Source organism: Triticum urartu, chromosome 3A, assembly GCF_056163025.1.
Source record: "Triticum urartu cultivar PI428250 chromosome 3A, HENAU_Tu73, whole genome shotgun sequence".
Lineage (NCBI taxonomy): Eukaryota > Viridiplantae > Streptophyta > Magnoliopsida > Poales > Poaceae > Triticum > Triticum urartu.
This window is the reverse complement of record NC_141875.1, coordinates 544,664,789-544,679,119: the sequence shown is the minus strand read 5'-3', so window position 1 is coordinate 544,679,119 and position 14,331 is coordinate 544,664,789. Positions and strand designations below refer to the sequence as shown.

At 44.4% G+C, this 14,331-nt stretch overlaps 1 protein-coding gene across 1 annotated transcript; it reads right to left on the bottom strand.

Annotated features, from left to right (window-relative positions):
- Nucleotides 1-1,036: 1,036 nt before the first annotated feature.
- On the bottom strand, nt 1,037-7,129 carry LOC125544942 (aspartic proteinase 36). Its single transcript, XM_048708738.2, has 10 exons — nt 6,536-7,129; nt 4,474-4,603; nt 4,096-4,355; nt 2,986-3,213; nt 2,491-2,653; nt 2,307-2,380; nt 2,117-2,213; nt 1,930-1,990; nt 1,469-1,540; nt 1,037-1,380 (listed from the first exon to the last, which is right to left on the bottom strand). The coding sequence occupies exons 1-10, from the start codon at nt 6,790-6,792 to the stop codon at nt 1,214-1,216; spliced, it is 1,509 nt and encodes a 502-aa protein (XP_048564695.1). The 5' UTR covers nt 6,793-7,129; the 3' UTR covers nt 1,037-1,213.
- Nucleotides 7,130-14,331: the final 7,202 nt, after the last annotated feature.

Here is a 14,331-nt window from a genome sequence, read left to right as displayed (position 1 = left end):
GACTATTTCTACCATCTATATTACACACCTATCATCACCTCTTCGTGGAATTAGTGGATAATTGTATTGGGTGTGTTAGGAACACAAGAGACTACATGTATTTAATTGGAGGGTTGTTTGAGAGAGAACCATCTTCGTTCTACACCTTCTACGGATTGACAAACATTAGACATCCACTTAAGAAAAAATTGCTATTGTCCTGTAAAATTCCATGCTTGGAGGTCAACAAAGTCTACAAAAATAAAGTTGCGTAGTAGACACCAAATGTCGAAATAGAAAGCTTACAACATGAGAGTTGTGTGGAACAAAGAGATGAAGCTAGTGGTAAAAAAAAAATCAGATGATCCACCGTGTGAGATGAGATGATAAGAGGATAGTTTTTTTTTGGAATCGGTCAAGAGGATAGGCGAGAGATGTTGAGCACGTTCATATAACAGACACACATGAACGTGTTAACACAATACAATAGGAAGGTGTGAGCGTAGAACCAGAAAACTAATAACATAAAAATTGTGTGAAACAACAAGATGAAGCTAGTGGTCAAAGAAAATTTCAAACGGTCGAGCATGTGCAAAGAATTTGCTGAAATTCATCTTAAAAAGCTCCAAACATGAATACAAAACTGAGGATTTACAATCAATTAAACTAGGAACCGATCGTTTGATGTGCATCTTTTTCGTATATAGCTTATCTTAAATCAAGACATCATTATGTAGATTAAAAGGGATTAGATGAAGGAGACTAAGGAGGTAAGTAGAACACAACAATTGCGGACCCTATCTGTTGCCAGAGCCGTGCGGTCCAAGAACTTGGCTCCCTAGGGCCTCGCTCGGGAAATGCAGCCTACCAAACACACCCCCTTCATGAAACCAATGATATCCTAGATCAATGTGTCGTCCGCCATGGCGGCCATAATATCCTCCTCTGTTTTCCTTCAGATTTGGAGGCAGCGGCAGCACGATTCAGGTACATGAATAAATAGAACAACGCCTCTCAAGTGATCAGGTCGAAACACGCTCTGAGCAGGCCACTACCATGAACGATAAACCATTTTTTTACTTTTTTCTTCTTATCTTTCTCCCTGTAATTTATGTACAGCAAGAATGCTTGTGCCATGGGAAGGAAGGGGCGCAGCGACAACGGCATCGACCCCGTTCACTAAGTAAAGAATGGGTGTGGTGGGATCACAGTGTCAGGTCAGTCAGCCAGTGTGCTATCTACTAAATAGGGAGCCAAAAATGAGCATATGCACAAGGGCGACGGCGACACCGGTAGGCACCAGGCCGCTGTAGTGTCGTGGTGACCCGTTCACGTCGAACTGCCCCGTGTTCACGTACTGGTTCTTCCCCGACGAAGAGGTGACATTGACCGACAACGAACCTGAAAGAAGCAAAGGAAGACATTGTTAGCTACGCCAATCAGCTTGGGCGCGAACTAGAAAAACTGGTGAGGAGGGGTTTGAGCTTACAGTCGTAGTCCGCCCAGCCCATGCGCATGTTTCCCAAGTCATACACGAATATCTTATCCTTCAAAACAAGATCTGCAACAAAAGGGGCCAAATAGTTAGCAAGAAAACACCAGGAGTGGAATATGGGCATTGCATCATTCCTGGGTCAAATAGTTAATAGCTGCTGTGAAGCTAGTACTTAGGGACTACTAGTCGGTCAATGTTTGCACGAGGTAAATACTCAGTTTTCATGCCGGTTTAATATTAGGGGTTAAATTAAACAGCATGAAGTCACAAGGCACGATCAACTTCCTAAAGCCTGGATAGATCTACCTCACATAGTTATGTCCATATTTAGTGCTACTATTGAAATTTATGTCAACAACTTAACTTAATTCGGGTCTCCATAACAGAATAGCTGCCTTAAAGTATAACAGCTATATGCGCAACTTATAATGGCTAATACAGTCAACATGACTAACCTCCAAGTATAGTGATTCCCTGGCTTCTTTGCCAGCCAATGCACCACAATACAGTATTGTCCTACAAAGCATAATATGACATTATTTCATCTGAGGCAAGTCTGCCCATAAACAGTTATCTAGACACACAATTGCAAAGAAATTTAGCAATGATGGCATCAAAAGGCTTGTTGACAACTTGACATACACTGGTACCCTGCTGCAGAAGATAGTTCTCTGGCTTCACTGTCATTGCAGCGCCACCTTTAAAATACAGTGTTGCCGTAGGAAATGACGAATCAACACTAGTAGAGAAGCAAAAGAACATTTGTGAGTAATTCAACATTCTGAATGACATGTGCTGCTAATTTTCTTCTTAGAAAGAGAAAGAAGAAAACCTGCCGCTTGTAATAAAACATTGTGTCCCCTTGCTGACAACAGAGCGTACAGATGGAGAGACTGCAGCAGCTATCTGCAGGCATCCATCATTAGAACTAATGATGGTATATTTAAGTACTGCAAACTAGTCACATATTTGTTGTTCCATAAAATAAATGATGAAATGTGTAATTTGGAGTTTACCGCGCTAATAAATGGATCATAGGCACCATCGACAAGGTATACTAATGTCGTTCCTGAATCCACAATTGTTCCTTGTGTATTTGATGTTGCAAACAAGGAAGTATCAATGGGTAGCTTTTGACCACTAACAGCAATGCTTTCCAGAATCAAGTTATAATGAGGCCTACATTTCATTAAAAATACAAAAATAGCTTAGAATCAAAATGTTTCATGATTTATTGCCACTAGAAATGTTATACTTCACAAGAAAAAAAATCTACCTATATAGTTAGCCTCTCACAGGGGCATACTTAATGTTGGAAAATTAAAGATGTCCAAATAAATTCACCTAACAAGTACTTACAAAAGAAAACAAAAACTAGAAAACGAATGATGGAAACTGTTGCTTTCCACCCATGCCTACCAGTTACAACAACACGGGTAACTACTGAAACAAAAGGGAACATGCAGAATTCCGAAGTTACACACTCACTAATTTCAGGAAAAGGAACTTACTGTGATGGAACAAGTGGAGTAAATACTAATCCTGGTTCGACGATTTCACCAAGGACAAGAATACCACCACCATTATCTGAACCTTTCAGGCAATGGGAGAATGTTTTAGGGGATACACCAAGAGAGTACAGTTGTGAAATGACAGACAGCTCATGCTGTCCAAACCCAAAAATTCCATCAACTGCCCTATCTGTCTTCATCAGGTCACCTGACTGTGAGTTGCTACATCTATTAAAAAAAAGATAGTTACAACAACGAAAATATTATTGACCCTGTTAGGCAGCAAGTTTTAATATCAAGGTGACGACTGCACAAAATGGTAACCGTAAACAGTTACTTTATAGCAACGCACGGTTTAATCAAACTAAGATCAGCACAAAAATGTAAACTCGTATCACTAAGAAAAAGTGAAAAACCATTCCGAGGCTGAGACTTTGGCGTGTTTAGATACATGTTAGAGGATAGCCTTTTAATCAATCGACATTAAAGGATGTCCAGGTACTAGTGATATGCCAACATATTTTGTCCCGATGAAGACAGTATAACCATTTTAACATTTATTCATGGTGACCATAATGGAAATTGACTTTTTTCCTAGTAATAACTGTTCTCTGGATATCAGAGCAACAAAAAGAACTATTCCTGCAGTAGGTACTAGAATCCTGCTAGTTGCAGGACATGCATTTTGTTGTCATTAGATCCATCAACCGTGCTAACTAGATCAAGGAAAAGGACAGACCCAGTGCTAGAAGCTCCCACACCAGGTGAGTCTGGGGAAGGATTATACGAGGCAAGCTTACCCCTGCACAGTGCAATGCAGAGAGGCCGCATCGAACCCAGGACCTCTTGGCACAAGTGGAGAGTACTTCACCACCGCACGAGGCCTGGCCTTAGCTAACCAGATCAACAAAGTGAACAGATGGTTCACATTATCAAGGAGACAAGAGCCCACATCATGTCAACGCTCTTACCTGACACAGTTGTTGCACAACTCTAGCCATGTTTCTAATGTTATCACGTATCTTAAGTAAATGATCATCAATTATAAATGGTAAGTTTTCATTATCTAATAGGGGATTCAAAAAGGTATAGGAGTCTAGGGAATTGTACCCGAAAACGACGGAAGCAGAAGAATTGGCAGTCTGCTCATTCCCCATGACAGTGTCGAAATACATAGTGTCAGACACATAGTATCCTGACGTGCCACTTCCATCGCCATACGTGAAAGTGTAACCGCATGGGCTGCTTGGGGAGTCCGAGGGTTGGCAGAGTGCTTCCCCTGTCTGGAGGGCAGCTGTACACCGATCATCTGAGCATGGTATCCTGGATGATGTTGACGAAGAATCAGGGTTGAAGAATTCCAATTGGATCTGAAAAGCAAACCAAAAATCAGTAATCCATCAGAAGAAGCTTAGATAACAAGTAATCCCATCTCAAGGGAGAAAAATATTCCAAAAAACATAAGACATTGGATAATGATTGACTCACATTGAGCCCACTTGATGTTGGGCAACCTGTGCAAGGGCTGCAAGCAACCCACAAGATATCACTGCCAGTGTCAATTTGGACAAAGTATTCCTTCGCAGGGTTTCCTAATTTTACACGTGTAAAATAGAGCCTGTAAAATAGAACTTTAGCATACAATACTTACAAAAGAGTGTGCCTATTACGCTATAGGTTGACATGAAGCCCTTGTACTACCAACTAACAGCAAGCCCAGTCGCAGAATGAAAATGAATGAGTTGATGAGATGATAATGCCTAAAAGGAGGTTAATTAATCACAAATCAGTAGTAAAATTAAGCAACAAACTGACTTTTGCATCCTAACCAATTTGAGAATCGGCCAAAAGAAACAGAGTGCATAGCTGATTTCTGCATCCAAAAACAGAATATTGCTACATAAGGGTGATGGATTAAACACATGATATTCAAGAGTCTAAAGGGAGTATTATCAATCACAACTGATATGCGACAAGGGTCTATATGCAACTAAAACATAAATCCTACAGCATTGGCAAAACAGAATTGTTTCACTTAAGACTGGCACATGGCAAGTAAAAACGGGTGCCAATCCATCCATTATCTAGTGCTTGGTGCTAGTAAAGCCTCTGCATGTACTGGCTCTAAACCGTGTAACGAAATGTATATCTCTGCGCGGCTACACCTTACGCTTGGTGCTAGTAAAGCCTCTGCATGTACTGGTGCTAAACCGTGTAACGAAATGTATATCTCTGCACGGCTACACCTTACGCTTGGTGCTAGTAAAGCCTCTGCATGTACTGGCGCTAAACCGTGTAACGAAATGTATATCTCTGCACGGCTACACCTTACGCTTGGTGCTAGTAAAGCCTCTGCATGTACTGGTGCTAAACCGTGTAACGAAATGTATATCTCTGCACGGCTACACCTTACGCTTGGTGCTAGTAAAGCCTCTGCATGTACTGGTGCTAAACCGTGTAACGAAATGTATATCTCTGCACGGCTACACCTTACGCTTGGTGCTAGTAAAGCCTCTGCATGCACTGGCGCTAAACCGTGTAACGAAATGTATATCTCTGCACGGCTACACCTTACGCTTGGTGCTAGTAAAGCCTCTGCATGTACTGGCGCTAAACCGTGTAACGAAATGTATATCTCTGCACGGCTACACCTTACGCTTGGTGCTAGTAAAGCCTCTGCATGTACTGGCTCTAAACCGTGTAACGAAATGTGTATCTCTGCACTACACCTTACGGACTATAACAAAATTAATGTGCAAACATAAGGTACATCAAAGACGGAGAAATCCAAAACTGCATCTTCAACGGCAGGAATTGACCTTGAAGCAAAAGCAAGCTAAGAAAATTAAAGAAACTGTGATGGGCAGAAAAATGTGTGGAGACGTAGGATCCACGAGAAGCAAAGCATAGGAAAATGAGCTGTTTTTCTCCCAACCTACAGGCAATGAATTATTGTGGTGATTGGTACAGGCAAACGCATCAGAATTGGACTCCCACAATCAAACAGGTAGAACGATGAAGTGCGCAAAGACTTGGTGATATTTTCAGAATATAAAACGATGAATCAAACGAACCTAATAATAAGAAAGAAAAAGAAAAACAAGCCTGGGTTATTCCAAGCAGCAATTCAGCTACCAAACGGCATGTGCTCCTGAGCAAACATCGCTGGAAGTTTGTAAAAATTAACTGTAAAGTTTGCAGAATGCGCGCAATATCCACCAGCAAACAAACTCACTGAGTACAGCCATCAAACTACTAGTATCAATTAGTATTTCAATGGTTATGACTAGAGCTGAGTAAACAGAAGGAATGTAACTGTCAATTACCCAAAAGAAATTTGCTTCGCCACAATCGTCCAGTCCACCAAGCAAAGGAAACAATTCCAGCTCAACGCCCGTAACCAAAACAGGCTCGAATTCTCAACGCCCCCATCGATCACACACAACCAGCCAACCGACCCGAACCGACCCGAACCAAGCCAGACGAAACCAAACCAAAGCAGGCACGGGAGGAAAACAAAAAGGAAGAAAAAGCGAAGCGGCTCACCCACCCGACCATGTAGGGGTTGGCGGAGCCTTCGACGGGGAAGTCGACGACGCCGGCGACCGCGGGCCCGCCCCCGAGCAGCCCCCTCCCTTTGTGCCTTGCCCTGTCCCGCTCCCTCAGGTGCTCCGCGGGCACCCCCCTGTGCGGCAGCGCGCGCTCCAGGGTCAGCGCCGCCGGGAACGCCGCCGCCGCCCCGCCCAGCAGCGCCGCCACCGCCACCGCCACCAGGGCCGCGGCGAGCGCCGCTTCCGGCGGCCTCATCGCTCAAGAGAGCCGCTGCCGCGTCCCCACAGCCACACCCCACCCCCTGCCCCGACGCGGCGAGGCGCAGGGGGGAGCAGAGCGGAGCGGAGCGGAGCGCACGCGTTGGCACGGCGGCTGCGCGTGGGCGTAGCAGCAGCACGGCCCTTTTGGCGCTCGAGGCCTCGAAACGGGCAATAATTCGGCGCCGTAGCCCGTGGGACTCCCCTGGTCCAGCTCCAGCAGTCCGTCCTGGCCTGTGAAATGCGGCAAGTACAGGGGGGTAAAAGCGGGAATGGATGGAGGGGATGATGGGATTACGTGTGGACTCTCGGCGTGTGCCCCTCTCTCTCTCTCTCTCTCTTGTGTTGCGTGTTGCGCCGATTTAATAGGAGGGGAGGGGGTGGGCAATCAACAATTTCTTCCTTTCCTCTTTGGCCGCCGTCGCCTCCTTTTCCCGTCTCCTCCTCTTTTGTTTCCTTTCCTCTTCTTTCTCTGCCATTGACCAAAGCCATGGGTTTGGTTTTGCTGCTGCTGCTGCTGCTACATAGTGGTTCAGATAAATCCATCTGATATAGGAGTAGATTACAATTACAATATAGTCGCTGTGTGTTCCTTTCTGTGGACATGATGATGGCATGCTGATATATCCTACGAATTATTGTTGCGCATAATGTTGGACCAGATTGCGATGTCTTCGATTTTGTATAAAAGGAGGTCTTTATAGCCGTGGGTATATTAATAATACATGGAGTATTTTGTAATAATAATTTTGCTTTGGTAGGCATTTGAATACATTGATATTGGTTGTTAGATGCGCCGTCCGCTTGAACAAGAGCGGTCGTACCGGCCATCATAGGCACACTTAATAATTGACGGCGGTAAGTACCGCTAAAATGACTATTGACGGCGGCAATCAACAATTTCTTCCTTTCCTCTCTTTGGCCGTCGTCCGCTACAAGGCACAATGTTGTTCACTTAAATTCACAAAACTTGCATCAGTTTCAACAATTTTTAATGAATTATTATATGTCATCATTTTTTTCGGATAGAATTATATGTCAACGTAGATATAGGAACCAAATCAAAATGGATGCGGTCACTAGGATTATACATTTTCTTATATTCTTCTTGACCGTTGGCGTAAGATGAGATTTACATGACGGCAGAAAAGGAGGAGGGTGGGGTTGTATCGTTGTAGTGTGACTTTTCTTCACACCATGTGCCAAACAGCGACCCTGTGTAAATCATTGTTGAGTATATCGTTAACTGGTAGCTGCTCGGTTGCTAGCGAGCAGGGAATTAATCGGCTAATCGGCAAGTTAATCGGCCATTTAATCAATTAAGGTGGCGTTTGGTTGGCTGGTATCCCTGGTTGGATGAGGGATAGCCAGTTTTGGCGACAATACCACGCGTTTGGCTAGCAGGATAGAGTTGGCTGAGGGCAACCATGATTCCGAATATTCGTGTCAAAAGCTGGTTGGCCTTGTCCGTGAAAATATGGCGGATGGTGGGAGCCAGCCCCGCTTCAGGTAAAACAGTCCGCTCGATCTCACCTGGACCCGGGTATTAGCACCATGACGGCAAACGACAAATGAACCGGCGACTAGAAAAGGATAGGCAGCACGGTCACTCAGGAAGCTAGCTTCCATGCTGCTAATACCTTGGCGAAGGCAGGAAGGAATGTTCTGGTGGATTTGTACTATAGATGGACAACGAGACAAATATGCTAATTTATGGGGTAGTGGCATATATGCATGTCTCAATGTATGAACAAGTGTAATCAGCCTACTTGTATGGTTTTATGCTTAACACAGCCGCATATGTCTTTGCACGGCCTTGTATTCAATCCCAATTTCTTTTCATTTCTTGTATATATTTTAGGTATTCTGCCTCAAAGGTAATCACAACAATCCATCCACTTGTTATCCTTGCAACCAAACATAAAGCTGGCTATCCCCAACCACTATTTATCCTCTCAACCAAACAATAAAAGTAGGCTATCCCTAACCAGGTGGGCAACGATACCCTCAGCCGATCCGCCTCGCCATTGAACCAAACGCCACCTAATCGGACGATTTTTTGGTTTATCGGCTACTCGGTGATTCTATGAGTAGGGATTAATCGGCAAGTTAATTGATTAATCGGATGAATTCTTGAACAGGGTGTAAATATAAGTTTAAAATAAATAAAATTGTCCACACAAGTTTTGGAAGATTCGTGAATTCTATAAAAGAGACATACATGTTTTGTCAACATAGGTTTTGGGAGATTCGCAATTTCTTCCTTGCGGCCTCCTTTCCTCTTTGGCCACCGTTGCCTCCTCTTCCCGTCTCCTCTTTTGTTTCCTTTCCTTTCTCTGGCATTCACCGAAGCCATGGATTTGGTTATGTTTGGTCTCTTCAAAGATGTGCTGCTACTACATGGTGATTTAGATAAATATATCTGATATAAATTTTACAGTATTAGAGTTGTGTCGAATATTATTGTACAAAGTAGGTTATAGTTGGACTTGTTTTTGGACTATGTATAGACAGGGTAGGAGTTGTGTTCTAATAGGACACTTGTATCCTAGGCCTCTCATATATATCGGGGATAGACACACGATGTAACCTATGCCAACATAATAGCACAGGCACGCGGGGGAGCTGGCGGCGTGTGCCGGCGCCGGGCGGCCGGGGTGCGGTATTGTGACGGTGTCACGGGGAGGAGCGTCCGTAGTCAGGCCCCGGATGTAGCCATATCGGTGAACCTCGTTAACAAATCTCGGTGTCGTGCTTGTGTGATTGCTTGGTCCTCGAATGATCAACGGAATGTCTCGAATTTATTCTAACAAGTGGTATCATGAGCAAGATTCGAGAAGAGCGCTGGTTGTTGATCTAGAGGAGAGCACGATGAAGACCGGTTGTAGATGAGCACGACCGGGTTGCGTGCGAGACGTCGGGCAGCGATCGGAGATTGTCGTGACGGAGAGCAATCGGAAAGCAGACAGAATCAGCGGAAGGCAGCAGGTTATCGGCGACTTTGGTGATCGTCAGATTGGTTTCGGCCAATCGGTGGCATAACGCGATGCGGGGGCTGGCGTAGGCTCGCAGGCAGACGACAGGGGCTGACGCAAGCGTCGTGTAGGGTCGAGCGAACGGCAAGTCAGAGCCAGGCGCGTGGCCTAGGTGGCGTCCAAGGTGGCCCAGTCGTGGAGGAGCTAGGCTCGTTGCAGCCCGGCAACAGGCCTAGGCGAAGTCGTGTGGGTTGCTGCGCGAGAGGCCCGTATGCGTGTGCGAGTTGGGTAGAGGCTGGCGTGCAAGTTGCAGGTCGAGGGTGCATCGTGGCGAGGCTGGTCCGTGAGATTTGTGGTTAAAAAAAAGAAGGCTTTAGTGCCTGTCGACATGAGATTTGTGGTTAAAAAAAAGAAGGCTTTAGTGCCTGTCGACACATGCATACGGAACTTGATTGCGTACAGGGGCAGTTGAGAGATGAAACAATTTGTCTTGCTGCTAGAGTACACGTACAAGTACTGGGCAATGGATATGAAAAATTATGGTGCAAGGAATAGGTATTTTCCATGGAAGTTTTTCCGTTAAGATTGTTCAGAGGGTTCAAAGAGTATGTGGCGAGGATGGCGACATGCGTATAAGGCTCGGAGGAGTCTGGAGTTCGTCATGGCAGGATCATGCATACACAGGGCGTTAAGCAAGGTATGAAGATGTGCAGGCGGACACGACGCAGGGTGAAGCATGATTGCAGTCAGATAATTTCGGCTGGGTTGGACTGGACAGTCTGATGGATCGACGGGAATGTCGGTCAAAGCATAAGACGGCGGTGATTTCAGCGACGACGACACAGGAGCGTGATGCTGATGGTGGCCGGCTTTTGGGTGTGGAAACACGTGGTGCAAGTTTGAGGGCTTGTGCGGCTTCGACAGACTATGTCGCAAGGTTGATTCAAGACGGTGCACATGAGAGCTTGGAGTCGACAGGGCGCGGGAGGGTGGTACGTACAACTACCATGGAGTCATGTTGAAGGTGGAGCTAGAGTCAGACAGATGACTTCACTCTGTGCTGATGGAGGGGCTACGGCGTAAGAATTCGGAGAGTCGAAGCCTATTTCAGCGGGATAGCGAGAGACACGTGGATCGGACTGGGTACCAGTAGTCTGATGGAGGCGTGATACTCGGCATCGGTCGGTGATGATCGATGGTTCTCTGCAGTGGGAGTTGAGATAGTGGGGGCTAGCTACCCGGGAGACTCGACCAGAACAGCAGAGGCTCGACGCGGTGATAGCGGCGAGGCGTGCGGTAAGTACGGGGACACAGCGACAGGCCAATGCACTAATGGTGAGACATGTGGTCAGACAAAGTGTGCAGGGGGTGCTGAAGCAGTGTTGACGAGTACCGGATTCAAGTTGGTGACTGGGTCTATCGGTGCCGGAAGATGGACAGGAGTTGACCATGGAGAATCTGAGAAAGTGACGGAGAGTCTGAAATTGTCAAAAGCTGAGAGAGTACATGGCCGTATATTTTGTGGTGTTCGGTGCACATGGCAAAGTGCGGATGACAAGTACAGAACGAGGCGGAGTGCTATAGCTGTGGGACATGCCAGAGACTATTCGGAAAAAAAGATGAGACAACTGCGAATTTGACTCAGGGTGACACAGGGTGACGGTGAAATTCCTTCAAGTTTCAGACATACAGTTAAGGAGAGTGATGACATTGAGTTCGGGTAACTCTTATATGTGGCATCCAATATGTGAGTTGTTCACTTTCACGCAAACAGTGATTGGTGTGTGATGGTGTTGGACGGATACTCCGGAAGTTGGGAGCACAAGGTAGAGTAACGAGGAACTTAAGTTTGCTCGAGCGTTGACTGCTAAGAAGACGAGAAGGGACTACAATTGCAAGTGGAGTCACATGGAGTCTGGGAGTAGCAGCGGTGCTCATGACGTATCTCAAGTCCAATGTACATGGAGGTTTGACGCACGGACGAATTTAAGGTGGTGGAGAATATTCGCCAAGGTGGAGTTTGTTAGATTGTGTCGAATATTATTGTACAAGGTAGATTACAGTTGAACTTGGTTTGGACTATGTGTAAACAGGGTAGGAGTTATGTCCTAATAGGACACTTGTATCCTAGGCCTCTCATATATATCGTGGGTAGACACACGATGTAAGCTATGCCAACATAATAGTACGGGCACGCGGGAGAGTCGGCGGCGTGTGCCGGCGCCTGGGCGGCCGGGGTGCGGTATTGTGATGGTGTCACGGGGAGGAGCGCCCGTAGTCAGGCCTCGGGGATATAGTCATATCGGTGAACCTCGTTAACAAATCTCGGTGTCATGCTTATGTGATTGCTTGGTCCTCAGATGATCAACGGTATGCCTCGGATTTATTCTAACATACAGTTTTAAAAATGTTCTTATATTATGAAACGGAGGGAGTACAATATAGTCGCTATGTGTTCCTTTGTGTAGACGTGATGTGGCATGTTGAAATATCCTACGAATTATTGTTGTGCATAATGTTGGACCAGATTATGATGTCTTCGATTCTGTAAAAGGAGGTCTTCATAGCCGTGCATACATTAATAACACATGAAGTATTTTGTAATACTCTTGCTTTGCTAGGCATTTGAATACATTGATATTGGTTGTCAGATGTGTCTCATCCTTTTGAACAAGAGCGGTCGTACCGTATAGGCACACTTGATAATTGACGGTGATAAGTACTGCTAAAATTACTATAGAGGGTCGCTTGGAGTTCATGCAAATTTCTTAGTGCAAGGCACAATATTGTTCACTTAAATCCACAAAACTTGCATGGGTTTCAACAATTTTTAATGAATTATATGTCATCTTTTTTTTGCGGATATAATTATATGTCAATGTAGATAGAGGAACCAAATCAAAATGGATGCAATCAATATGATTATACATTTTCTTATATTCTTCTTGACCTTTTGGCATAAGATGAGATTTACATGACGGTAAAATAGAAGAAGGGTGGGGCTGTACGGCTGTAGTGTGACTTTTCTTTACACCGTGCGCAAAAAAGCATGACCCTATGTAAATATAAGTTTAAAAATAAATATAAAACTATCCACATAGGTTTTGGGAGATTCGCAAATTCTGTAGAAGGCAGATACATGTTTTTTTTCAAGTCACAGGCATACGTGATAAAAAAGACGACAAGTGCACATCTGAAGTTCCATGAACAAAACCATCCGGCATGGAGGACATAATGTTTATTTCTCCTGCTTGGATATATATCATTCCCTTAATATTGCATGTCATCGCCGTATTTTTTGAAGCTTCTAGAGCGATTTGGTATCAATTTAAAAAACTCAAGGTTGGCATGTATTTGCACTAAAACCTAGCAGTTAAAGTATAACCTATTGACATGCTTAATTACCTTTTTACGAGAAAAATCACTTAGGAAAAAATTGAAAAGACAAATATTATGTTGTCGGAACTGTTATTAGCACCACCTTGAACGAAGCTCTATCAGGACACTCTGAAGCCCGAAGCACATAAAAAACAGGACACCACCGAAACCATTGTTCCTCCTCGCGCTCCTTTGATTTAAAGGATTCTCATAGGAATTTTCGAGGATTAGAGTCCTTAGGAATATTTTCTATGTTAGTTGTTTGCTTCGTATGATTGAATATGAATAATATAGAAATTTTTCTCAAGGATTTATTTGTATTATTTCTCATAGGATTTCTTTTTCGATAAAGGACATTTTATTCAATTGATATATCGAGGTGATACAGTCATATTAAAAAATGTCCTGCCTCTGCATAGCACGATGAACACCCAACACAACCAACAATAAAATATGGTTTTACAGCAATAATAAAAAGTCCAGCCTAAGATGGGGGTAGATCCTATTTGGAGATTACACCGCCATCCATGAAGAGAGAAAACCTCCCTGGCCATCATAAAAAGGTATTTGCCCTCCTGCCTCTGCAGGATATACCAAGTACGGAGCCATCCCATACATGCATGAATAACCCCTATAGGAGATGAAACACATTTATTATTAAAAACCACAAATCCTGATAAGTCACAATGCCCAACATAAGGCAGCCGCCCCAACAAAAATATATGCAGAAAATTGTTTGTTGATACCCCACAACCAATTGCCAAACATATTACGAGCACTATGTGGGGGTAAAGATTTGAATCTCCTTGAACTATGGCCCACACTATACGAGCAAACTTACACTCAAAAGGTGTTTAATAGACTCATCTCGAATATGCACTAGTGTGCGTATCATATATTAATAGAAGAAAGGGGTAGAGAACCCCACCCACAGTTATTTACAATGCGATAAACACAACGCACTCCACCACATATTCTTGTAAGTGAACCACTCGCCCTCGGCCCACCCATCTACTCCTACAGAAGAGATATGAAGGTCGGCATGTAGGATGCCTGCCTGCTTCCAGGCCACACCTTCCGATGTTATCCGTCGTAGCACATGTCACACGCCTGGTGTCTTTCCTTCAAACACAACTGAATTTCTATGCTTCCACAACTCCCACATGACCATAATTTGAATGGCG

Excerpts from the sequence above, each read along its gene's own strand:
- LOC125544942 (XM_048708738.2), bottom strand. The coding sequence starts at position 6,792 with ATGAGGCCGCCGGAAGCGGCGCTCGCCGCGGCCCTGGTGGCGGTGGCG. Across the intron at positions 3,214-4,095 it reads TCTGCTTCCGTCGTTTTCGG|ATGTAGCAACTCACAGTCAG; the intron begins GTACAATTCCCT and ends TTTTTTTAATAG. Across the intron at positions 1,541-1,929 it reads GGGAATCACTATACTTGGAG|ATCTTGTTTTGAAGGATAAG; the intron begins GTTAGTCATGTT and ends CTTTTGTTGCAG.